The 26,298-nt window shown below is 45.5% G+C and overlaps 1 protein-coding gene across 1 annotated transcript; it reads left to right on the top strand.

Moving 5' to 3' along the window:
• The first annotated feature begins 208 nt into the window (after nucleotides 1-208).
• Nucleotides 209-20,139, top strand: LOC119463618 (gastric triacylglycerol lipase). The gene is made up of 4 exons (XM_049655287.1): nucleotides 209-348; nucleotides 2,863-3,013; nucleotides 11,876-12,028; nucleotides 19,885-20,139. Exons 1-4 carry the CDS (start codon nucleotides 209-211, stop codon nucleotides 20,137-20,139), a joined length of 699 nt encoding a protein of 232 aa, XP_049511244.1.
• The last annotated feature ends 6,159 nt before the right edge of the window (nucleotides 20,140-26,298 follow it).

Genomic DNA, 26,298 nt, shown 5'->3' on the forward strand with positions numbered 1-26,298 from the left:
CTCCCCTCGTACGCTTTCACTCGCACACACAGCGTACGGTCGCGCGGCGACGATTTTATCGCCGTTGGACTATATACAGAGCCTCACGGCGACGACGACGGCGGAAATGCGCTTGGAGTGTCCATGTAATTGCTATCGCAATAAAAAAATATAAGTATTTCATTTTTGTACAGTGCCATATTTAGCAAAATCGGCCACTGCTTCTGGAATGTATCAGCGTCTTGACTTTGCAGGCTTCATCCTGGCTGACCGCGGGTACGATGTGTGGGCCATGAACACGAGAGAGATTGCGTTCCGCTCTTACAGCAAAAACATGAGCCAGAACCATGACCAATATTGGCAGTGGAGGCAAGTACTTTCATCTTATTATTACCTCTCTGTTAGAAATATAAAGCTAAACATGGGAAAATTTTGAAAGTCCAAATGTGTTTACATTCTTTTTACATCGTCAAGCTAAGCAGAGATACTATCTTTAAAGCTGTTCCTCATATACATAGCAAAGCACACTTTTAGACGGAAACAGAGTAAGCGAATACGCTTGGAAAACTTTTGGTCGCGTGTGCGAACGCTTCGTTGTCTGCATGAGTAGTGGAGAAGCAATCAAGCGATGGTCTTTAGCTGAGAGTTCCTTTGCGTATGATTGTAGCCATCAGGGTCGCGTCATCGTCTCAATTTTTCCCAATAGCACAATCCAAAGTAATCGCACGACCATTCAGAAAGTCTGCGCTAAACATGCACTGACGAACCGCAGCTTGTGGTGAGGATATGCGTCGTGATGAACAGATGCCGCGTACTAGCCAGGTGAACCTAATAGAAACGTTTTAACAATATTATTCTGTCTTAAAACGAGGTTTTAAGGTTTCCCCATTATTGGCATTCTTGCTTTGTTATGGTTTCACAAACCATCAACCGCCCGCTACAACTTCTTTATTTTCTTATGAAAAAAGATTGACAAGTTTTGCTTTAGGCCATGTATGCCTCAACAAACATCCAATTTCTAAAGAGACGCTTGGCTGCAAAGTCGTGTATAAAAATGTTGCAAGTCAAAGTTGTCGCGTATCAAAAATGATTCACTGCAGTTTTGGATATATTTTATGGATGGATGGATGGATAAAGAACTTTATTAGTGTCCTTTAGGGCGCGCGCTAGCGAGCAGCGGGCCGCTCCCACGCCGCGTCGCGGGCCCATTGAACACCCCATAACTTTTCTTCGAGGTTGGGGCTGCGTAGAACCGCATCCCTACGGGAAGAAGTGTTGCTTTCATCGCCGCGTAACGCGGGACACCGCCAGAGCATGTGAGGCAAGCTCGCTAAGTCATTGCATAGTACACACGCATTTGTTGTCTGAATTTCGGGGTACATTTTGTGAAGAAGTAGGGGGTTTGGGTATGCCCTCGTCTGTAGAAGCCTGAGGTCTATCGAGTTTACAATGTGGGAGGGGGTAGATCCTACGAGCCGAGTAAAAGTGCTTAGTAATTTTGTTGTACGAGGAAGGAGAGTCCCGATTGTCAGTACCCCCAACGTCACGCTGCCCGGTACTCGTAGCTACGCGGTTGATAATCCCTCGCGCAGCATTGTGTGCCGACTCATTGAGGTTGGGCGGGGCACCCTCGATCTGTCCCATGTGGGCTGGAAACCAGATCACTGCGTGTGGCTTGATCTGCTGGCTTCCTAGTGTCCCTAGGGCCAGCTCGGATATGGTTCCGTTGACAAATGCTCGAACGGCTGATCTCGAGTCACTGTAGATTGCTGTCCTCTTATCGTCCGATAAAGGCCATCGCTATTGCAGCCTGCTCTGCGGTCTCAGAGGACGTCGTCCGAATCGAGATTGCGTTCGTTACTTTACTTTCATGGTCTACGCTAACCGCAGCGAAGGCCTGTCCGTCGGCGTAGCGAGCTGCGTCTACAAAACTGTTCTCCGAAGCCCGTTCCCGAGCCTTTTCCAGGAGGGCCTTCGCGCGCGCCCGACGTCTTCCCACGTTGTGTTCCGGATGGACGTTTCGTGGGATCGGGGCGACAGTAATGCGGTCCCGCTGCTCTCGAGGGATGCTGCAGAACTTTGTTTTGACTACTGTGGGGGGAACGCCCAGCTCCTGCAGGATGTGTCTTCCAGCTTGTGTGGTAGATAGTCTGACGAACTGGGCCCTCTCCTGCGCTTCCGCCAATTCCTCGAGCGTGTTATGCATGCCGAGTTGAAGTAAGCTTTCCGTGTGTGTGATATACTTTGTGATCATGCATAAATACACTTGAATTGATCAAAACTTGCAACAAATATCAGCGCCATTAGAAAAAACTTGGAAGACTGCCTTAAAAACTGAGATGTGTTCCACGAAGCTCTAACTAGCACAAGTTTGTTGAAAATTATAATTAGGGTATAAGATAAAAAATTTCGCACTAAGGCGGCAAAGAGTGCAGGTTTACGCATTGCCTGATATTTTGTCTATATTGCATGGATTCTCTTCCCCACAATACAGCAGTAACTTCGGTCTACAAAATTCCGCAGTGAGTCGCTAATTCCTGAAACAAAGTAGGAAAATCGAACATTAGTGCTAAAGAAATGTGACGTTAGGACAGGTACGGCAAGTTATACAGCGGCTGATGTAAATATTTTTACGGTGATCTTATTATAAAGACAAATTAATTTAGAAGTTGCTATTCATTGCCAGCTGAACAGTGTTGTTTAGTTGGTGCGTATACGAAGCACAGTTGTAGTGTGATAGCTTTGACACTAGGAAAAACGAAAAACTAGTGCAAACTGGTGCATAAACATTTCTATAGTGGGAATTCTAAACTGTGCTGACATTTAATACTTGACCCTGCTTTGTCTCTCCAAGGCTTACACTATTCTGCTTTTTTTCTCTAGTTTTGACGAGATCGGTCGCTACGATATCGCCGCTGTCATCGACCTTGTACTGAACGCAACGGGTTCCACAAGAGTGTCCTTGTTGGGTTACTCGCAGGGAGTATTCTCAAGCTTAGTGCTCCTTTCCACAAGGCCAGAGTACAACGACAAGGTGCGTAGCGGCCAACAGGGGTCTGTGGTAGCATCACGGTAGAATAGCAGCCATGGAGCTTCAGCAGCAGTTTAAATAATTTCGTAGTAAGCACCACTTCCGGTTACCAGAAAAATAGTGGCAAAGCCACCGCCAGTAACGTGAGCTACGGTTCTATTGCTATAGGATGGCCATGTTTTATTGGCAGTGAAAGATAAATGCTCGACAATATGATAAAAGGAATAATTCACATGGAACGCTTAGCGAGTCTCTTGTATAGCACTACTGCGTTACTAACCATCGAAAAAGTGGGCATTGTGGCTTTTTGGCTTGAACAATACAAGTTCATTAATACGACTACCCTGCCTCAACACACAAAACTTTACACTTTAAGCGACGGATTGCCGAGAGTGCTGCCGTCCATGTGTATCTAACCAGGAAACAAGTATTGAAAATGGCCAGCTGCAAGTACACTTGTCTCTTGCACGTCCCCAGTCAGCGCCTCCTCTATTATTATAGAGGAGGCGGTGGCCCGGTGAACCGCAGAGCCTGTGCCATCATTCAGAGGTAGCAAAGTAAAGACATGTATTGTACTGTAATGCAAAGTACAATCGAGAATAATCAGGCGCCAGAGACTGTTTGCCGAAACTTCATCATTGTGGCTGGAAACTACAGCGATGCAGCTGTGATAACTTTCCTTATGCGAGCTTTTGCCTCAAATGCATTGACAGCAATAACTAGCCTTGCATAGCGCTTCATTTCTAAGGCTCGTTTATAATACCACAGACAAATTTTCCTTTCGAATGTCATTCAATCACAATCAAAGGATTATTAGTAGTATGAGTACAAAAATTTGTATGGCTTAATCATGAACAGAACATTATGCATACTCTGCATGAAAACTAAAACACTGGTAAAGAAATCACCGTATATCCACGAAGTGAATGATGATGAGTGGGCGAAGCACCGGGGGATCATTCGGTTAACCGTGAATCCTTCGACGCCGGCAAGCGGACCCAGAGGCGGTGAGAGCGCGGGAAGCGGCGGCAAAACGCCGGAAGCGTTATCTACCTGAGGTTGGTGGCGCCGATGCTCGATCGGTTCAAGCGCGAGCCCTCAGCTCCGGGTCCGCTTGCCGGCGTTGCGGTGCTGCTGCAGCTTCGCGAGCCCTCAGCTCCGGGTACGCTTGCGGGCGATGCCGTTTTGCTGCAGCTTCCCGCGCCCTAGACTCCGGGTGCGCTTGTTGTCTTGGTAGCCGAGGGGCAGCAGTTTTCCGAGCCCTCGACTCCGCTTGCAGTTGAGCCGCCACTCTCGCCTTTTCATCCATAGTGGGCGCGCTGTTATCAGAAGCGACCGTTGTCATCCACGGCTGAAGAGAGAAAGAGAGCGCGCGTCGGGAACGAACGCCCTTGTGCACCGACCGTTATCATCCATGGCTGAACAGAGAAAGGGAGCGTGCGTCGGGAACGAACGCTCTCGTGCACCGCAGCGCCCCTAGCGGACTCCATGCAAACCAGAGATATGCACGACGGCCGACGACGAGGGGGTGTCAACGCTCGGCCCTAAGGTGCTCCGCTCCTAAAGAAGTCGCAGTTTGGGGAAAAGTTGAATAATACATAGCGAAAGCAAAGCGTGCGACAACTACTCCAAGTAAGGTTCTTAAATTTATTAGCCGCATAACTTGCAGTAAACACTCGATCACTAATAAATATCAAGCATGGTGGCAGGCACGCACAGGCAAACATGAGCAGATCTCATTTGATGACCGCGAACACTCGCTGTCACAACGCTCGCCCGGTGAAGAGCGCCGGCAGCGTCTAACGAACGCTTCGGGCTCCCTGTCGCTTTAAGGCATCTCCGAAGCTTGAGTTAAGGGGACCGCCAAAACTAGACGCCCGTGATGGCAGTGCACATGATGACACTGGCGGCCTCGGGTCACCGGCGGCTTCCTGTTCCCTTGGAGAAAATTACCCTTCAACATAGTGCGCGAAGGCTCTTAACGCGCTCAGACGCGTTAAGAGCCCCTCCCACCCTGGTGCCCGCTTGATCACTTTACCGCATGCCGGAACAGGATTCGAAAATGCAACAATCGCCTTATTCGTCCAGTGAATAAACAAATGTGAATATCTCGGCACTGCTGTGAATCAACGAGGCCATGCCAGCAGGTTTTTGCACTCATGGATTTCCGGATGCATGAAATTCACAAGACACGGCCTGACAATTTCTTGCAGCGCTGTGCGCTTTGAACCTAAGCTGATTACCCTAAAAAATTATTCATTCGCTCTCGCATTTTTATCAACCTTGTTGGCAATAAAATGTCCATGTGTCGTTAAACCCTCCAGAAAGGCTGTCGCATTTGAAAAATCGAAGCTCTGGTACTGTGTTCTGCTCGTCAAAGCTGATTAACAAACGTACGTGCACGCATCTCATGAAAACTGTGTTGTTTACAGTGTAGCCGAGGGAGCTCTACGTCACACCAAGCTAACATTTCGTGTAAATCAGGGGGCGCTTCTTAAGCTGAAGCTTTAGCTAAGACGCAACACCGATGCCGCCTTCTCAAATATATGTAAAATGCACAAACGCTTTTCTTAGATAACCAATGGGTTGTATGAAAGTTGTATTTTAAGGCGAAAGTTAAGTTCTTCTGACCGTTGGAAACAAAATTTTGATTTAGGGCCGCAATGTGTGAAAAGAAATTTTCAGAAATAGGTAAGTTTGAAAAAAAAAATAGAAGCACGAATTTAACAAATCCGTAGCTCTCTACCAATAAGAGATATCTTAAATCTGTAAACTGCATCCGTTAGAGAATCCAAAGCGGACAAAATTTGAAGTGTCATTTAATATATTACTTGAATTTCTTACACTGTTGACAAGGGTTTTGCAAAAGTCCTACTCACATATTAGTGGTTTATGTTAGAGCCATGCATGATAGATACATTTTGTCCGATTTAGATGTGCTATAAGGTGAAATTGACAGACTCGTGATATCATTTCTCATTGCGGAGTTAGAGTTGTGAACTTGGTGGTTTGGCCTTCTGAAAATATTCGACTTTTTGCCAATATTTTTAAAAAATGTACGGCCTTTCTTGAAAATTCGCAAACGTTGGTGACTAGATTTTATCTGCCACATTTAAGTGCCACAAACGTCATCATATTTGGTGCACTGACTGCCAAAAAAAAAAAAGATTTCTGCTTTCCCATATATTTAGACAAGAGCCCCCAAGTTCAAGCTTCATCTTAAGTGTAATGCGTTCTAAACTCTCGGTTGGCTTCTCACTGTTGACGTACCGTCCTACATTTGGACGGTTCGCGAAACAACCGTTACTCAAAACCGAAATTTGCAAGCTCGGTATTCAGATAGCCACGGCTGGAGGCGAAGCGGCCGTGGTTTAACCGTATTTAATGATAACAGTGGTTCAGGAAGCCTCCGTAACATGAAATTGGTCCTTACATAGGCTTTCACGCAAGAACCGGAACAAGCATGCATGATGGTTCCGGTGTAGCGCATGTACCAACGCGCAGAAGCATTTTACTCTAGGGGCCTCTTAACGTTTACCATGATTTATTCCTTGTGTAAGAACCGTTTCCTAAAATTTTTCCGACTCGAATGTCGTACTTACATAGTATGAGATCCACAAAGCCCACATGAGAAAAAATACAAAAACATACTCTTTTTTATTTAACAAAGAAAAGTAGCAGTAATATGTAAAAAATAAGAAAAAGTTCCAATTTCTTTTTTAGCCACTTGTCATGGTTGTTGTAACGCTTGGTGCTGAAAAGGTACCAAATCACACCATATGTAATGGATAGACTTGAAGAAAACTCACCGATACCCGTCAAACTTAAACGTACTGAAAGTCAATTTTAACAGCGAAGCTGTTTAAGCCAGCCGTAATTTATGGTGCGTAGCCGTGGTAGCTATGGCAACCGGATGAGGAGGAGCCCTTGCGCATGCGCACGCGGTCTCCTCCTCGCCAGCTCCCTGCCTTCCCGACCCCTGCGTCTCTTCTCTCCGCGGCGCGCTGAACCAGGAGAAAAAAAAATGTGGTTGATCCCTCTTATATAGGAATCGGTATAGAACACGAAAGTGAAACGTGTCTTCACAGAAGTAGTGTAATGTTTATTGCACATTGATATATAATGTCTATTGGTGTTTTGTGGCTAAAGCGCCCTTAGGCGTTGATGCACCCACGCTGACGCCTGGTGGCACGTCTCCTCCATCACGACTACCAACGTCGATGACCATGAGCAACCGTCGTGCATATGGAAGCTGCACTACGCTGCACACGCTAGCACAACGCGAAAGACGAAGCACGTAACTGACACACTAATACAACGCGCAAGACAAAGCACGTAACTGAATCGTCACCGAGTCAAATCAGCGCGTACAGCGCGTCGTAATTGCAGCCTCCGCGATCAACTTCAGAAACATTTTCAGAGCTAATTGCGGAGGCCACGCTCCGCTGTGCTGAGTACGGTGAACGCCACCTAGGTGGCGTTGGTAGTGCTTCTTGATGCCAGCGTCCCTTCGAATGCTGGCATCGAGGCGTCGTAGTGCTGAGACCACCGAAGCGTTCACTGTCGGTGCGCGTTAGTGTCATAATGCAGTACTTCTCTTTTCTGCTCGTAGGCGGCGGCACCGCCCCGAGCAAGAGCGCGGGTACACGGAGGAGTGTTAGATATATAAGGCGCGTCTGTGTAGCTCTCTGCAAATGCGTTTGTGGCGAAATGGGTTAAACGCTCGGCGATCTATCGTCGCGGACCGAGAGGTCGTGGGTTCGATTTCCAAATTTTGCATGTTTGTGGAACTTTTTCTTCTGGTTTCTTTCTTTGTATTATGTTCTATGACGTATTTCCGTGACGGAAATACGTCAGTGAAGTCTTGGTGGACCCCGGCATAAAACACTTTCGTGTTAAAAAATCACCGCATATCCACGACGTGAATGATAATGAGTGGGCGAAGCACCGGGGGATCATTCGGGTAAACCAGAGCTACGGACGAGAGAGAAAGCGAGCGCGCGTCGGGAACGAGCGCTCTTGTGCACCGCAGCCTCCGCAGCCGCCCTAGCTACGGATGAGGGAAAGAAAGCGAGCGCGCGTCGGGAGCGAACGCCCTTGTGCACCGCAGCGCCCCTAGCTATGGATGAGAGAGAGAGAGAGCGTCGGGAATGAGAGAGAAAGAGAAACACCGCATATCCACGAATGAATGATGATGAGTGGGCGAAGCACCGGGGGATCATTCGGGCAGAACGCCGGAAGCGTTCTCCGGAAGCCGGAAGCTGGCTTCCGGAAACGGAAGCAGAACCGGAAGTGCAACCGGAAGTGGAACCAAAAGTGGAAACGGAACCGGAAGCGGAAGCCGGCTTCCGGTTCCGCTTCCGGAGCTACGGACTACAAGGGAGAAGGCTCGGCCCTAAGGTGCATCGCCCTAAAAAAGTCGAAAGAAGTTCAGCCGGGCGCAGGTTACCACCCTGCGTCTGCTACCAACAAAAACGTACCCTTCACCCGCCCGCCTCCACCTTATATTCCCTAAGTTTACAGTACCCCAACTGCCGGTGCTGTGGCACTCACCCGGCTGCGCTTCCGCATATGCTGTGGGAGTGCCTAGCACAGTACGCACACATTAACACCATGACCCTCTCGTCGAGGTTGCGTGAGGCTCTGCGGAGTTCCGCCCTCGACGACCAAACCCGGGCGACCCAGCACGCCCGTGAGGCGGCGGCGAGTCAAGCCCTTGACGTCCACTCATGGGAGGCTTAGGCCCGGCCATCATAAAGTGCTGGTTGCACAATAAAAGTTTATTCCTCCTCCTCCTTGCACTAGGCCGCGCAAAGCTCAAGACGCAGCGAAGCTGGCCGATTAATATCGAGCGGCTAACCTCTAACGCGTTTGGCGTCGGCAAGCAGCAGCGTTCTTGGCACTGTGAGAACCTTGGTTAGCCTGCCAGCGTTTGTGGCATGTCAGGAACGCTGTCGCTCGTAGGCGCCGACGCCTCCAGCGCTAGTCACGTGAAATGAGGCGAAAGGGAAGGTACCTCCGAAAATGATCACTCGAGAATACCTTCCTACATGCGTAGTTAAGTTAAACCAAGTTAACACCTAGCAGCAACCAAGTTCATACCTAGAAGTGGCCGCCAGTAAGCTTCGCTGCGCCTAAGCTACAGTGTACCTAAGCTTTGCGCGACCGAGTGCAAACTTGCCTGATTTTGTTATGTTGCCTGTTCTTAAGTTCGACGGAAAGCTTACTGGTCCGAGTGTCCAATCACACAGCGGTGACGCGGAAAACGCCGGGGAAATTTTTTTGTAATCAGAATTTACCGATCTGCATGCAGGATGCAGTCGCGTGCGCGCGTGCGTGTGTGCGTGTGTGTGTCGAAAACTTTATTGTAGTCGTGCTTGGGAAACATGCTGGAAACTCTGACAAATGAGCGCGATAGCCATAATACGCCGGCATTGGTGAGACGTCGATGACAAGTGCGGCTCTAGCTGTAATGAAGTAATATTTTATTTCTCGAGCCGATGTTCCGGCGGTTCACGTTATGGGAAGTGTTGAATTACCTTTACAATAGTAGGTGGTGTCCGAGCCTACGCCCCAGCGACGGCTCCATGCAAGTATGACCAACCAATCTCGAAGGCCATGTGTTTGCTAGCTGCATGCTCCAGGCATTTTTTTAGCCAAGCCAGGCCAAATGGCAGGATATGCGAGTAGTGCTATTACTGCAGTGATGACACCCATTCACGGCACATTTATTCGATTGAATTTTGCATCTCAGAGGCCACAGAACTCGGTATACTAACTTCGGCCTGGCCGCCCACCCGACCTTTAAGGTTGCATTCATGGACCGTATCATCGTTCACTTCTAGATTTTTTGCATGAGTCAAGTCTGTTCGTGTATTTTTGATATGCTTTGCATTATGCCTAAGGGCAAGCTTTCGAAATTAAAAACAAAAACTCCATGTGCGCCGCGACGCACTGAACAACTCTGCCTGCTGTGCCGCTCCACTCGTTACCACGAAGGCAGCTTAGCCCGTTAGCGTCCACTTTTCTTTACTTTGTAATACGCACATCATAAAGCGTTGGATTTTAATAATATACGGACTGCAATTTTAAGGAATAAAGTAGACTGTACTTAATAACAGTGGGCTTATGCACAGTAATCACCGCATCCGAAGTACAAAGACTTCACCGCCAGGCCAGGCCACTTACCGGTTTTTGGGTCTTTCTATGTGCCAATTTAAAATCATAATTCCTACTTAAATCACGAACAGCGTGCCGTATTCTGTCACTATAACTCATGGTCATTTCAAATCAATCAACGTCTCACAACAGATTCTGGCCAGTTGTGAGTGTCTTTGAGATTTTCCTAAAATCAAGAACACTAAATTCTTGCTATCGTGACATTAAAAGAGAAAGCAGCAACCATAATTGAAAACCTAAGTAGTGGGCTCATCTCACATTTATATGAAACATGGTTTAAAGAAAAATTGAAGCCACATGTCAGCAGTTTGGTAGAATGCCGTGGGCGTGGCCACAAAGCAGTGTCTAGAAGCCGTTACATTTCACTGTAAAAGGAAAAGTTTTGAACCGCAGAGCCAACGCATGCAAAACACATTATTGTATTTGTTTCAGGTTGATATCTTCATAGGGTACGCTCCAATGGCAAATATGTCGCACTTTCGGTTTCCATTCCCAGAGGTTCTTGCATTTGCTGACCCATTTTTCGTAAGTCACTGTGTGCGTAGTCTGTCGCGGTAGTGTATTTGTATTTTTTTAGCACGAGCAAAACTGGCAAATGTGTCTTGCCCCCCCCCCCCCCCCAAAAAAAAAAAAAAACTAAAACAAATAAAAAGAGATTAAGTCATAAGTTGCAGCAACTATACCACCAAAAAATCTGCCAGAAGGACACAAATCGGTACTTTTATTTACTTTACTAGAAAAAGCAGTGGTTACAAAGTAATGAGAAAACAGATAGAGTCAATTATGGTAACGTAAAAACCCCCCTGATTAGACTATGTTAGCTAGTCCTTCACGGAAACGTTTGTTGTCGGAGATGGCTACCACATTTGAGGTGCAGTAATTTTTGCGAAGTCATTATGAGTTCACTTTTGGTTCTCAACAGTGAGTCTAAGGTGTAGTAGAATTTGTATCAATATGAATAGTTTCATCGCTAAGCTAAATAAATACAGTTCACTATAAGCAGTTCTGTAAATATGAGAAAATTTATGAGAGACAACAACTACAAGGTGTTTTACATTATTTGCATGGAAATTCTCTCATTGTTTGTGAGCTCCAGTACACCTTCAATACCGATTTCGTTATATATACACGTACATAACACAATGAATTTTAGTGCACAATTTCAACCAGTAATGTAACGTCGGCTGCCGCTGTTTTACGGGAGCGCCTTGATGGTAAGCGAAAAAAAATATCGGATGCCTGCATTCAACTTCGTTTGAAAGAAATTAAGCAATACAAATCTGGTTAAAAGTTAACAGCACCAGCCGTCTTGCTGGAAACGAAGCGACGCTTCTGTATTGAGGAGTGCGTCAGTAATGTTTCGTGATTTATATTTTTCTTTAATTACCGCCTCCTGAACTACACTAGTATTTGATCCTTACCCTTGGCATTCGAAGGCAAAAATCCTAGTTTTTAATCACCCGCGGTTGGTCCTCCACAGAAGACCTAATCGAAGAGTGCTGATAGGGAATTTGATTTGCGGTAGAGCTTAGTATTAGGACTAATTATGAAAAAGCTGGTGAGGCTGTTAAAATCTTGTGTTCAGCAACCCATGCCATCTGGCGGTGGCCTAAGTGAGCAACAATTCTTTGATGCCTGGACTGTTTTTTTGTTTTCTTTTCCATGTCCACACCTATCCTGACGCAGTTACTACTTGACCCATTGGGCAACAGTGGATACTTCCACCTGCCCCAAGTACTCCGGAAGGTGATTCAGGCAGTCTGCAACATCTTCAAGGGACAGCCGTGCTCTCTGTTCCTAACGCTCACATTGATAAGTAGTGCTGAGCAGTCGAACAAGGTAGGATAAACGTTGTCCAAATATTGAAGCACTGTTGCCAGCGTTGACGTGACACCGGCATGTACATGTAAATTCACTTTAGCTGGCACATGTTTATAGTGGGTATACAAGTTAACGCTGCTACGCGGCCACTACCCTACTATTGGTGTTTTTCGGTTACGGCACACATTGTAATATTTTGATACCATGAAGAGAAAATAACACAAAAAAAATTTGCCGCGTATCTGCGTGCTTCGCTGCAAATGTCGTCGAAAGACGATAGTCTTCACTTCTGCCGGCCGTACTACATGAGTGCTGGTCTGATCCGCGGCCACCCGTGATGCTGTTCTCGTACCATTTCCGTCCTGGCATGAAGGTTTGTTTGAACAGATTTCATTTTACCGCATTATTTCATCAAGCGGCCATTTATGTTTTGCCCTGCCTCAGACAGCGCTTCCTTTATGTTGAATCGGCCGCATCTGGCTGGCATTGATAAAATTGAGGAGGCGCTGCGTGAGACATGGACGCCATCTGGCAATACATCGGGAAACATGAGCTTGTGCAGAGGGTTTCCTTCCTCCATGGCAGAGGGCGCTCGTCGGCGCGCAGTCGGGGAACGTCGTTCGTCGGCGCGCATAGCATGGCATTTTCAGCGCAGCTTAAGAAACTAGGGTCTTTAGAGTTACGTATCTATGTATTTTCTATTAAAGGAACACACCTCCTAATACTTACCTAGTGATGTTGCGCCTCAGATACGCGTAATATTTACTTTGTGATCGATAACGTTCACAAGTATGAACAGCCGTACCAGTTTAAGTAGTGTGGGCGGTAAGCAAGTGGTCCAACTTTGGCCGGGTAGCTGAATCGGGTGACAGACAGACTAACAGACAGACAGACAGACAGACCAAATTTTCAGCGTTCAAGTTCCCCAAGAAAGACTATCGTCTTTAAAAGAACCAGCAATAAGGGGCTTCTGTTCACATCCGGAATGTATTTGAGACCACTGCACTATGTAAAAGGCGTAACAAGAATGAAAGACGGTGAGGTAAGCTGCCTAGCTATTGGTAAAGGGATTCATAGCCGAAAACGTTGTACAAGGACACAGGATTTCAGGAATATTTCGAAATTTCCCCATAAAAGACCCTGTATGAACTTTAGTACGACTTGTAGAATTATGTTGCTACGAATATCCCCTTTGTGAAGCGACAACTTATATTTTCCTGAAAGAAATTTTTTAGTGCAAGCAAGTGAAACAAATATAGGCAGCACTGCTTCAATCAGCCATATCTTCTTACAGAAAGCGGACTCCTCTGCAAGTAGGATTCTATGGTTTATTTATTTATTATTTACAAAATACTGCAGGCCCGTGCGGGCCCAAGCAGGAGGGGTAAAATTACAACAGAGCATTCAGAATTACAATACAATACAAGCATACAAGCATTCAAAAGAAAACAAACCATAACGCTCAAATCTGTGTTGTGATATTTGTAGCGTTCCTTACTAGAACGGCTATATAAAAGACATAATCTCAGTGAGACGGGTGTCGTCCGCCATTTAATCTCACTTCTTCCTCTTCACTTCTCCCCCCGCCACCCTCTTCAACTTCTTTCATGCATCTAGCGCAGACCGCTTCACTATTATCAGATTAAAAATTGATCAGGTATATTGACTCAGTGCTGTTTAGCAATGATAATGGTACTGCGTTCCATTCTTCAATAGTACAGGGAAAAAGGAAAATTTAAAAGTGTTAGTTCTTCTTTGATAGGAAGTTAAAGATTCAGAGTGGTGATGTCGAGTTACTCTTGTAGTTAATGTGCGTACATATGGAACAGGATCGATCGAGAGTTTGTTATTTTTGAGAAGGAAAAGAAATTTAAGCCTTAGAATTTCCCGCCGTAGTTGTAATGTCTGTATACCTCGATTACGCATGATGGTTGTTGGTGAGCCGCTTATACGGTACTTAGAAAAAATAAAGATAACTGCTTTCCGCTGAATAATTTCTAGTGCAATAATACTGTGTTTATTTAGTGGATCCCAGCCTGTGCATGCGTATTCCAATTTTGGCCGAATTAGTGATTTGTATGCATGAAGTTTAGTTTCTGGGGGCGCTTGTTTTAGTTTATGACGCAGAATACAAAGTTTACGAAATGAGGCAGCACATATATTAGAGATATGTTAATTCCAACTTAAGTTGTTTACGCCACGAGTAATATACAAAAATGTTTTTGACGTTGTTTTTAGTGTTGCTATTCCTAATTACGGTTAATCATGATCAATTAGGGAATACGAATGGGCTAGTTAATGCTTATTACAGACTTGAGACTTCATTAACTAGTGCGGAAAAGACATCGAACGACAGCGAGAGGCACATTGTGCTCTGCCCTGTGTGCTTCTTGCTGTTGTCCGATGTGTTTTTAGCGATAGAGAATCATGATCCTTTTTGCGAGAACTTAAAAAGAACACAACCATTATTGAGGTCGCGTGAGGACAATGAAGTAAACAGATTACGTCACTGCCTTGTCAAGTGCGATCACAAGCCATATTGGGCAAATCAAATAGTTAAATAATTAACGTTTTCGGCCCCCCTGGCACAGCAGTTCTAATTACTTAACACCCCCTGTCTTTCATTTCCAGTTACCTATCACTGTATCTACCTTACAGTCACGTAGCACGATCGTTAACTCCAACAGATTAAGAAATTGTAGCACGAAATTATGCAGTGAACGATGTCGCAATAATAAATTGATGACATTCAAACGCCTTTGGCACCATTGGGCTTTTTTTTCTGGGTCCTCACCAACAAATGCAATATCTTGCCAAACGTTCTATACCATCTCTCTAACTGGAAGCTTTGCCTTGGCGCTATTTCCTAACTTGTAAAACGCAGAAATGGTTTCGTAAAAGAACTACAGGAAACTTTTCAGTGAAAGTTATTGCATTTGTTATATTCTAGTAATAGTTTTACAATTATTTCTGAAGTATTTAAAGCTCGAAAGATAATTGAAGAACGAAGTTTACAATCTTGCAACTCTGCAACAAAAACAGATATTTGACTTGGTTGAGTTGCTTCTGCTAGAGCATCAAGAGCGGATAAATTTACTCGTTTACAGCTTACGGAAACTAGTCAGAATATTTACGAGTATTTTCAAAAATACCACTTACATATTAGTAGTTTATGACAAAGCGTTGTATAATACATCAACGTGGAACACTATACATGTATAGTTAGGTGCCGTTCACAAAATTGTTATATTTTTTCCTCTTATCAAGTTGGAGACCTGTAAACTTGGTAATGGTGTTCTTTTCTTGCAGTTTTCAAATTTTCATTATATTTTCTTAAATCATGGCATAAATTGGGAATACACGCGCTACAGTTACTAGGCTTTACCTTCTTTCAAAATCGGAGCAATTGAGCCGATAAAAACGATTTCTCCGTTGCCAACTATTATTAGGAGCACCCACAGTAGAGCTTAATCTTAAAATACGACATTGCAACTACACTATTTCTAGCGGTAATTTCTATTCACGATCCCACTATATAAGAATAAAAGACATATCATAGTATTTTCAGCCGTCAGTATCGTCAGTTAAAAGTAAATGTGGTGGAGTCGATCACAGAGGAACATTTCTTCATTAGGTTCTACAGCGACAGCTCAGATTCTTATTTGACTAATGTACAAGAGACACGAAATCGAAACAAACACGTCTGACTTTCCTTTGCATTTTCGCCAATGTAATCAAGCTTCCGTGAGCACAAATCTTTTCAACATGACTCTCCAGACTCTCCAGTAGTTGATGTTAAAATTTGCAGTTCTTAAATTTAGAATTTATTTCGTGCCCTGGATACGATTTAAAGTTAACAAGCGACTTTAAAAACCCCGAAATATTGATACTCAAATAATTTGACCAACGATAAAGTAGATCATGGCATTCGTGTCATTTCCGTCTTCGGTGAAGCGCTCTTGAGCTTATTTTGCACTGACACTAATTGCGCAGATATTTCGGTCACACGTGTTCACCGCACCTGCCGTATTTTTATGCCATTCAGTGTATATGTTGCGACAAGTGCGTTTCACCAGGTCGCCGTTGTACTGTCGATACTACGATGTTGTATATTGCCCTAATGAGATATTTTATTGGCTCTTTATCATTTTGTATACCTTCATAAAGCTCCTAATGACACATACCACAGCTGCTTTACGCGGCTTCTTCGATAGGGCTGCAGCATACATACAGTGATGTGGAGTATACTGTTATCTCTACGGGGTTATTTCCAACGCTGATAAGCGTGCCATACCATAGCTGAAACGCTTTAGAATTTCCGCCTTCAGAAAAGAACCCTCTTCGGTACGCTGCGCTGCGTCGCGGTATTTTTGTTATTGAAACATCACGGCAATAATAGTTTTAGTTCTACGATTCAAAACTACAGTCTGAGCATGATGCATGACCTAGTTAGTGACCGGCATGTTGGCGTGGTGACGCAGCATACAAGGTAGCAGCTGCTGCACAGTGTATACAGCGCCTGGCCGCTACATGGCGTGTGACAACGCTAACCCGATAGGAGGCCCGCCTGACGGTGTAGGTTGGCATGCGTTGTGGAATAAGCAGTTTTTGCGAGAATACTGCTTGCGCAGTGAAAAACCAAGGCACGAACACGCAGTCCTTTGGCAAGAATGGAGCACGAGAAAGCATTCAATTCGCAGCTGAACGCTTGTGTAAGAAAAACGAAGGTAGCTATTAACTCTTTCATCGCGTTCCCGTGGTTGGCTCATGTTGGCTTTTTTCTTTGCTGTAGACTACAAGTTCGAAATATATCTAAAACAATGTGAATATGCGCTGTCTTCGACACCCTAGATCATAGGCCGTAGGCCGTAGTTCGCTCACCACCAGTCGACACCCTGTATATAAACGGTGGAAAAAAGTAAGAGCTGACCTTAGATGTTTTCAGGGCCTTATGATGGCCGTATGGCTCCCTTGTGCGAAATGTTGGAACCTGGTAATACTTTTATTTATTTCCGAAGATACACGTTATTGCTTAAATAAAGAGTGGCAACATCTATGCTTGCTATTGTCGGCGACGTTTAAGTAGTCTATCCTACATGCAGCTTTAAAATTCACAGGCAAGGTTAGCAGTTTTCAGCAGCTCTCGAGACCGCGATACAGACGTGAAGCAGGCAGGCCTTGGTCCGTGTCGAGACAGCTCGAATTTCTAAATGCGCAGGAAATTTTGTCCCGACACCATAGGTACCGGAAATAACTATTATAAACGGTTGGAAAAATCCACTGAGTGACCACCATAAGTTTGTTTATTCTAAGACAGTGCGACATGAGAGTAAAAAAATTCTTACCATAATTCGCAAGGGGTCGTTAGGAGCCTCTGTTGATCTATGAGGCTTTGCAATGTCCATGCTGTTTCTTCCTTTCTTTATTGCATGTGTCACATGGTAAAAAAACAGCAACACAACCAGCCTTGTTCTCAGTAAGTTCTTTATTTTCTTGTTTTTGTTCTTCAGACGCGGATGCCAGTACTTCTCTCCCACTTACCTATCGGAACATCTTATCAAAATTTGCGCCACATTGTCCAGGTAAGAGAAGTAGGCATTGCTTAAAAAATATTATTGGCATAGTGTGCTTCTGTGGGTTGAACAGGAAGCCATTCTGAAAAAAAAAGAAAAAAAAAGATGGCGCAGTGACGCCATGCATGCAGTAATACAATTACAGCGGTATAAAATTGCAAAGCAAGAGATACCGCGAAAACAAATTATCACTAACCCCAGAGTTATGTGCACCGTGAGGATAATGTAATATGTTCACATTATCTTGTCTGATGCTTATGTACAAATCAGCGAGCGATTGAATGATGAATATAGGCGTAGCGTTACACAGAGAGAGAAGTCTAATGATAGAAATCGCGCAGAGGTCGGCCGGAAGTGCTTCTCTCTGGCCTGCTACTCCACAACTAGAGAAATTAGGGAGAAAGTAAGTGGCGGCAATTAGGTGACAGTGCAACACTACAGAATGAGTGCTAGTGATTGGTCCATTGTACGCTATACACACCGTTTACGTTTCATTTTGACGAAGTATTCTTCGTATATATTCATTTTATTAGTGATTAACACAAGGTTGTGCGGCGTCCCTCAGGCCACACGCGTATGTGCTCAACCTAGAACGTACACTGATCAGGTACATGACAACTTTATATATATATATATATATATATATATATATAGACTAGAAAACCGTTGAACATGTCCAGGAGGGCGTTACATATATGAACGTGTCACGTCGGGTTATCAGAACAACACATTTACTCGTTGTAGATAGCAGTAAGCCCTGGTTCCAGAACTTGAAGTATTTGAGCCTCTCAGCAAGAGGTGTTTCAAAACCAGCAAGGAAGATTCGCACGGCATTCATCAACTGCCTGATCATTGTAACCATTAAGAACTCGAAGACAACAGTAGGATAATGAAAGTGAACGATTATAACTGGTATTCTCCTGGAGGCAAAGAGGAAGACGCAAAATAAGTATAATTTAATGCATAGAGCAGTTAAGCTCTAGTGTAGTAGAGTGACACATTGGGTTCGAAAGGAAAGGAAGTGCAATCGACGACTGCAGATGTGCTAATGTGAGGAGATAACAATTTCGCAGGCATAAGATGTACTACGTTAACGGCATTCTACCTGTCGCGGGCTTAAATAGACTGGCGACCGTAATTATTAAAATAATGATGGCGGTTATTATTACGGTGGCAATGTTCGGGTAATTTTAGACGAGAGAATAACACGATTCACAATGCATGAGCTGGCAGATGCGAAGGAGTCGAAAGTTTCTCGGGCATAGCAGACACCATACAGTACAAGTTTTGGCTGAAAATGCCATCTCGGCTCGGTGAGAAACCAATTGGAGAAACCAATTAGTCTTGTGACTGCGTATTACTGATGTTAAACGAGAGCTGTTAATTGAGAAGCAGATTTAAGGGAGCCGAGCACGGCTAGGAAGCTAGGAAGCCGATGAAACTTTTTCTAAAGTATTGCTACCTCACCTATTTCAGATCTACAGAAGCAATAACTTCCTTATGTATGACTATGGATCCTCTAAAAATAAAGATCTCTACGGACAGGTAATGAAATCTCTTTATTATTGTTGCCTTCCAATACAACCAGATGTCTTTTCGTAGCCTTCCTAAGGGCATCCTAATTGTGTGATTGCGTAGGGCAGGAACTGATGGTTTCATTCTCTCATAATTGGAGAATTCAATTAGGCGTATTTTTGTATCCCGAAGTCATTTCTATAACTCTATATTCACGAACGGTGCATTATTTCAGTTATTTGACGTCGGAAAACGCGCATAATATTATCGCTCATGTGTCACGATAGCGTACAAACGCTTTAGGGCCAGAAAGTCTTAGTTACCACCCACGTAGAAGACCCAGTGACGTAATGTTTTGATATGCGGCTTTCCGATTCATGCGCATGAGCGATTTCGATTAACTCGTGTCCACATTAAACTATAGTGCTACTTATTGACACGCTTTGTTCATCTGCGAATCGCATTTCCGTTCGCACAATTTGTAAGTGGTAGCTTAGCCAGAACAAATGCTTGTATAAGCAATGCATGCAACCCGTATTGGACAGAAGAAGAACAGGCGACGGCTTAGTAAATAGCGAGTAAAACAATAGCGAAGGCGTCCGCGGCCACTGATAAACAATTCTTCCGAGTGAAACACTTTGCAAATTCAGAACCATTTGCTGACGTAGTTTGACGTAGTGTAGCCACGAGACACGCTTTTCTGGTCAACGTATCTGGATTTTTGCATTTAATAAACATTGCTGTCTGTCTCTAATTTTCGGTACTTCACGTTTTTCCGTATCGCAGAAGAAGCCCCCAGCTTATCCCATGGAGCGCATCACTGTACCTGTGGCGCTCTTCTCGTCAGAGGGGGACACGCTCGGCAACCCAGAAGACGTTTCTTCCCTTGCTGAGAGTTTGGGTTCAGAGTTACTCTTCAGTAACGTCGTGCCACCGAAGTTCTTCCGCCATATGGACTTTGCGTTTGGTTATAAAGCGACCGACTTCCTCCATGGGCCAATGATCGACACACTGGACCGAAACGCCGGCACAAGTGTGTAAGAAAATGCACTGGTGCTTAAAAAGTAATTCCCGTAGGATGCCCAGGACCGTGGAACTTTTAACCCTTACTTGCAATCAAATATTGTCGCAGATATTCGCTTCCAAAATAAACTTTTTCGTTTTTTTTCAGCTGCACGTTGAACTTGTACCTTATTTTGTAGCTGCGGAACTCCACCGACAACACAGCTTCCGCAGAAAACACAGCTAGCCGAAGCATGACGTTTTTACTTCAAACGCATTCATTTGCTGTGGACGTCAATAAAGCATAGTTTGAAATTCCGCGCTTGCATATACAAAGTTGTTGATCAGATCATGCCTTCTAATATTGCTGATAACTTATGTTGAATTCCAATGGCAGAGTGGGAGCAAGTTTTTCTGCTCGTTTCGGAGAAAGCTTGTTCTAATAACAGAGTGAGCGCAGCAGTAAAGTGTTCTAATGAGAGAGTCGGAGTGGATTCAGAGCGGGAGTCATTCCGTGGAGCAGGAGAAGATGCTCTGCCAAAATCGGCGGAGTGGACCGGAACTCTCCGTGACGCACTTCCTTTACCACGTTTGTATGCTGGGGGGCGCCGCCGGTCGCGATTTGCGAGTTGTGGTGGTAATGGCGGACGACATGAACGGCTTGGCTAGTTCGGCAAAGCGTGCGGCATTGCTTCTGCTACTCGATAGCGACAGTTCCGAGTCGGAAAGCTCAATTTCCGACAGGAGCGATTTTTCGGATAGTGAGCGCGACGCTCAAACTGCCGCGGAATCCGACAGGATCTTCCGCATTCCCGCGAAGAGGTCCAAAGTAGCCGGCTAGACACCAATACCATGTTTGTCCGCATCCTGTGTGCTCATCATTGCAAACAAAAGCTGCTGCACGCTTGGCGTGATATCTATTCCGCGCTTTTAAGCAGCAGGTGAACGGCGCTGAACAGACAAGTGACTGGTTAGGCGGTGCTGGGAGCAAACAGCGGAAGGCAATGACAACACGCAAGGCATCCTGGGTAACTCGGCGCCGGAAGGATAGAAATCCCGCTTCCGCCTTGCTCCGGCGGCGCACATTGTGTTGCACTCGCGGATTTGGAGGCGTCGCTCTACGCCAGAGTCGAGTGCTCGCTCGCAGAATCCGTTGGCTGCTCCGGCTCCGCCATTGGAATTTAACATTAGTTCTGCCATTGTGATAACTTCCTATATGTTTACGATTCAAATATTACCACAGTAAGCCGCTCAAGCAACTTTTATAAAACGCTACAGAATATTTTCTTGCAGAGTCACTGAAAACCGCGCTCGCGACTAGCATGCATTTGCAATGGCAATTACTTGTCCTGTAAAGGCCGTTTCTTCATAAATAAAAAAATAGTTTCATATTTTGAACAGCGCCCACCGATGCTCTCAGTTGGTTACTGCATCAGTGAGAGCTCTTGCTTAATATGTTATGCAGATCCAACGCACATATCGGAATCTATATGCAGTGAAGCTTCTGTGAAGCGGTTATTTAAATCCTTTAGAACTACTGGCGACGCGTACAATTTTGTTTACTGTCGTGCTGTGCAATAATTAACATCATAGAATATTCCTGTTTATTCACCGCAAATGTCGCAACTTTACTGTGCCGTAATTTTTATCTTTATGCACTGCACCATTGCGATGCCATGCGAAGCGATGCCAAAACGCAAACTTTATTTCAGGCGATCTACAGATGTTATGCGTAAATGCAGTGACGTCAGAATGACGAAGGCGATGTACGCTGCTTGTTGAGGCAATAAATGGTGATTACAGGTTCGTGCACAAAAAAGTACGACGCGTATCAAGCAACCACACATTTGGGGACTCTAACTCTGAAGAAGAAGACGGCGCAATAAAGACGCACTCCGGAGGGGCTCCGGCTTTTGGAACCCCTCAATGCTGATCTTTCGTTTCTACAATGTGCTAACCACCACTAATCCACGCATCTTAACGGGTGGAATCTTTCGAGACCAAGATCTCCAAGATCCGGTGACGCCTCGGCAGTTTACTGCCCTTGGACATTTATTTCGAGGCGAGCAGGCAGCCGCGCTAGGCCTAACTTAGGCGCCGAGAATACGGCGGGACAGCATCACTGGCCGCTCATGCCCACTGCACTACCGTGAAGATGCTGCCTGAGACCCCATACTTGCCGCAGCAATGGGCGAAATCACACAAGCTCCCACAATGGATCAAGAACCTAGTAAAGACAACGGGGACGGGGCTTGGTTTCTCGTGGCCCGAAAGAGCAAGAAACATGTCCAGGCTACGTCGAGCTTGCCACCCAACATGGAACCTACACAACAAGGTGAGCCACATGGCACATTGTGGAAGAAGGGCTCGCAGCTGCCCCCGCTACCGATCGACTTGACAGCGGTCTTCCGACCGAGAGATGGTCTTAATCAGGGTGAGTTGCCGCAGCACTTTATAGATAGAGCCCTAGGCACGGCGGCTCAATTAAACGAGCGCACCCTAAACCAGCTAATCATCCGCATACGCCGAGAGCAGAACGTCGCAGATGTCAGCACAACCGACGAAGATCTAGCGACAAGATTGCAGCTGATCAAGGCTATATGCCTGGCAAACAAGGAGGTCGAGGGTCAGGCATACGCGGCTGCTGCAGATGCTTCCTGCAAAGGAATCATCTCCTGCATAGACAGGAACACCACGCCGACAACGCTGATGAATTTCTGATCCCCGATGGCTCAGGTCCTCCATGCAAGTATGATAGGAAATTCAACCACTACCATCATCACGTTCACTGGAATTCAGGTTCCCCAGTAAATCAAATATTACGGAGTAGAATACCAGTGCAATATTCATAAACATCGCCAGAATCTGTGGGGCGTGTGCCTCTCCACGGGACATCTAGCGGATGTTTGCCCAAGCCCGGATAAAGCTCGGTTTACTGCGTCCGGAACTCTCAACCCCTCCAAAGACCCTGACTGCACGCTTAAATGCTTCCATTGTCGCCGAGTGCACCCCGCGACAAACCCTGATGTCCAGCAAGGCAACGAAAACCCTTTAACAAGAGCCACGTGCTCCGAAAGCAGCAGAAAACCATGAGCACGCTGACGACATTCACCATTGCGGTACCTACGGCTACTGGTGCAACACGTGGCCGGTCCCGCAACCTATCCCGGGGACACAGCCAGTCGCAGTAGGTCCAGGGGCTGCAGGCCGTCCAAGCGGCAGAAGCAATCACGTGGTCGGAGTCAATCTGGGAGTCGCAGCCAGATGCAGGAAATGAAGCCTCGGGCCGCGTGGACGAAAACGCCCGACCAGAACACCAGGAAGGGGACAACGGTGAGTTGGTCAGCGCATTTCCCCCGTCTTTCCTCCTTCCTTCCTTCACCCCCGTCCGCAGCACAAACACGACACAAACTACTTCCTGCACAAACGATTCCACCCACAAAGAAACCCACACCCACACTCGAGAAGCGCCCTCATAATTCCTGCACCAAACAAGAAGTGTGCGAAATGATAGAAGAAATGGCGACTGTCCTGAAAGTGCAAATGCAAAAAAAAAATGAAGGAAGGAAGAGATTAGGGCTGATGTCAAGCACGGGCTACAACAGGTAATACAACAAGCCATGACTGACGTAAAGCAATTCATCAGGGCAACCTTCAGTGCAACCCTCAGCCAGCAAAACGACTCCCTCCCACATGACACTAATGCCACTCGAGAACCACGTAGGTCACACCCTTATACTCGTCCGGCACGTACAACAAACCTGCCCTCACCAGCGAGGCGGTATCAACTATCCATGCCCCGCAAACCTAAAACACGCGCTACTGCACCCTTCCGAGTGTGGCAATGGAATTGTAGAGGGTACCGAAGGAAGAGGAGCGCCCTCACACAGTTCCTAGCCACACCGCCTCACCCACCCGACGTGATAGCACTACAAGAAGTACGCTGCGTTCTCACGCTCACAGGATACAACACGTACCGATAATCACGACACCACCAAACCAGCACTAGCTGCCATACTTGTGTCCAAACAAATCACAGGGATCGAGCACACGCTCGACGGCTGCCATATTCCGAATAGGCTCTTGTACCCAGGAATCGAGATCAAACTATCGCAGAACAACAAAATTTTTGATGACATAAAGAGGCGACTGAAAAAAATTGAAGACGATGTTTCCTCCATAGCTGCACTGAAGGCCGAAGTTAGCTGCGTCAAGACAGTTGTGGATAAAAACACAAAAGCCATTTCCGACATATCATCGTGACATAAGGATTCAGAAGATCGGGCTCTCGGTCCAACCTTATCTTTTTTGGCGTAGCTGACAGTGAGCGGCAAACATGGAAAGAATCGGAAAGCAAGATTGCGGAACTTTGTAATTCAAAACTTAATATCAAGTTAGGCCCCTTAGATATTGAGCGTGCCCACAGCATTGGCCAATACAACACTAATAGAAACATACCTATAATTGTCAAGTGAGCGTATTTCAAAGTGACACAACGTATTCTTTCAAATGCTAAACAACTAAGAGGGTCTAACCACAGCGTATCAAAAGACTACTCATCTAACACTCGGCATGCACGTAAACAACTAATCGAGTTCGGCAAGTCCCAGCAGAAGCCTTTTAAACTTAGGTATGATAAACTAATAATGAAAAACAGAGGTTACAAGTATGATAATGCTACAGATAGAGTACTATCAACTTCATAGCTACTATCGCGCACCGCTGGAAAGCCAAATAGCATCCCGGTATCATTTATTTATACTAACATAAGAAGCTTGCTACCCAAGCGCGAAACACTTTGTAGCCTCATTGATTCTTCAGATTGTAAGCTTCTAGTACGTACAGAAACATGGCTGAATTCAACCGCTGATAACACAGAACTTATTCCACCAAGATTTTGGTATTCTTAGGCGGGATCGTGCAGGCAAACGCGGAAGTGGTGTCCTGATAACTGCCCATTGCAGCCTATGTGGCTCGGTTGTTGATATTACTTCACCTCTAGAAATTTTGTTCATTTTGTGCAGTTCTTCATACCATCAAATTACTGCGAACGACTCGAGATCCAGCGACTCAACCGCAGGATTTATCCTCCCCCTCACAAAAAGCTCAACACTGAAGAGGCAATAGCCCAAACAAATACATTCTTATCCAAACAAACACATTCCAAACACTTATCCAAACAAACACATTCCCATACCTACACAGATACAGCAAAATATACCCACAAACATATCGCGGCATCTGCCCCTGGTGCGGCGACACGCTCCCTCCACTCTTTCACATCTCGTGGGGGTGTGGGGGCAAACCTCAACATTTAAAGACGCATAACACGTCATTTGAGCGGTGGGAGGTACAGCTGACCGGCGATACCCTGGCGGTACAAGAAGCTCTCGTCCAGCAAGTACGTCGAGCAGCCATGGCCAGTAGAGTCCTGGAATGAGGACACCACCCACTCGTCCTCAAGATCGACGATCTCGATGGTCTAAATAAATGTTTTTCTCTCTCTCTCTCATACCAACAAATTCTTATCGGTGTATGCTATCGACCCCCCGATGCAGATGCTTCCTTCACTATTCACTTCCACGAGGCACTGCAATATGTTACGACGTCATTCAGTCATGGGCAATTACCCCTCTTAAGCGATTCTAACCTTCCCGGTATAATCAAGGTGTGAACCAGCCATAACTATGTCTAAAAATAACCTCGAAGGTAATTTCCTTAACACATGCCTCACCTTTGATTTGACGCAGCTAGTATCATACCCCAATGCGAAAAAACGAACAGTGGTCTAACATACTTGACCTTATCTTAACATCCCATCCCGACAGTGTTTCTTCTATAACACATCTACCAGAACTAAGTGACCACTCAGTACTGCATGCAGAATTATACTGCCAACTACCCTAGAGCAAAAAGAAAGAAGAAAATAACCCTTTACGATAACGGTGATTACGTCAGTATTAACAATGAACTAATGCAGTTTTACAGCTGGTATATTACAGATTTCCTGAAGCGCGCAGTTGACACCAACCGGACGCTTTTTAAAAATAAATTGCTCGAACTGGCTGAGACTTACATACCAACTCTCACCTTAGCCGAGCGACCTTCGTCTCCATGGTTCAACAACTCATTAAAATGACTAAACAATAAAAAGAAAAAAAATATTTCGCACAGCCAAACATTCCATCACCACTCCTG

Source organism: Dermacentor silvarum, chromosome 9, assembly GCF_013339745.2.
Source record: "Dermacentor silvarum isolate Dsil-2018 chromosome 9, BIME_Dsil_1.4, whole genome shotgun sequence".
Classification (NCBI taxonomy): Eukaryota; Metazoa; Arthropoda; class Arachnida; order Ixodida; family Ixodidae; genus Dermacentor; species Dermacentor silvarum.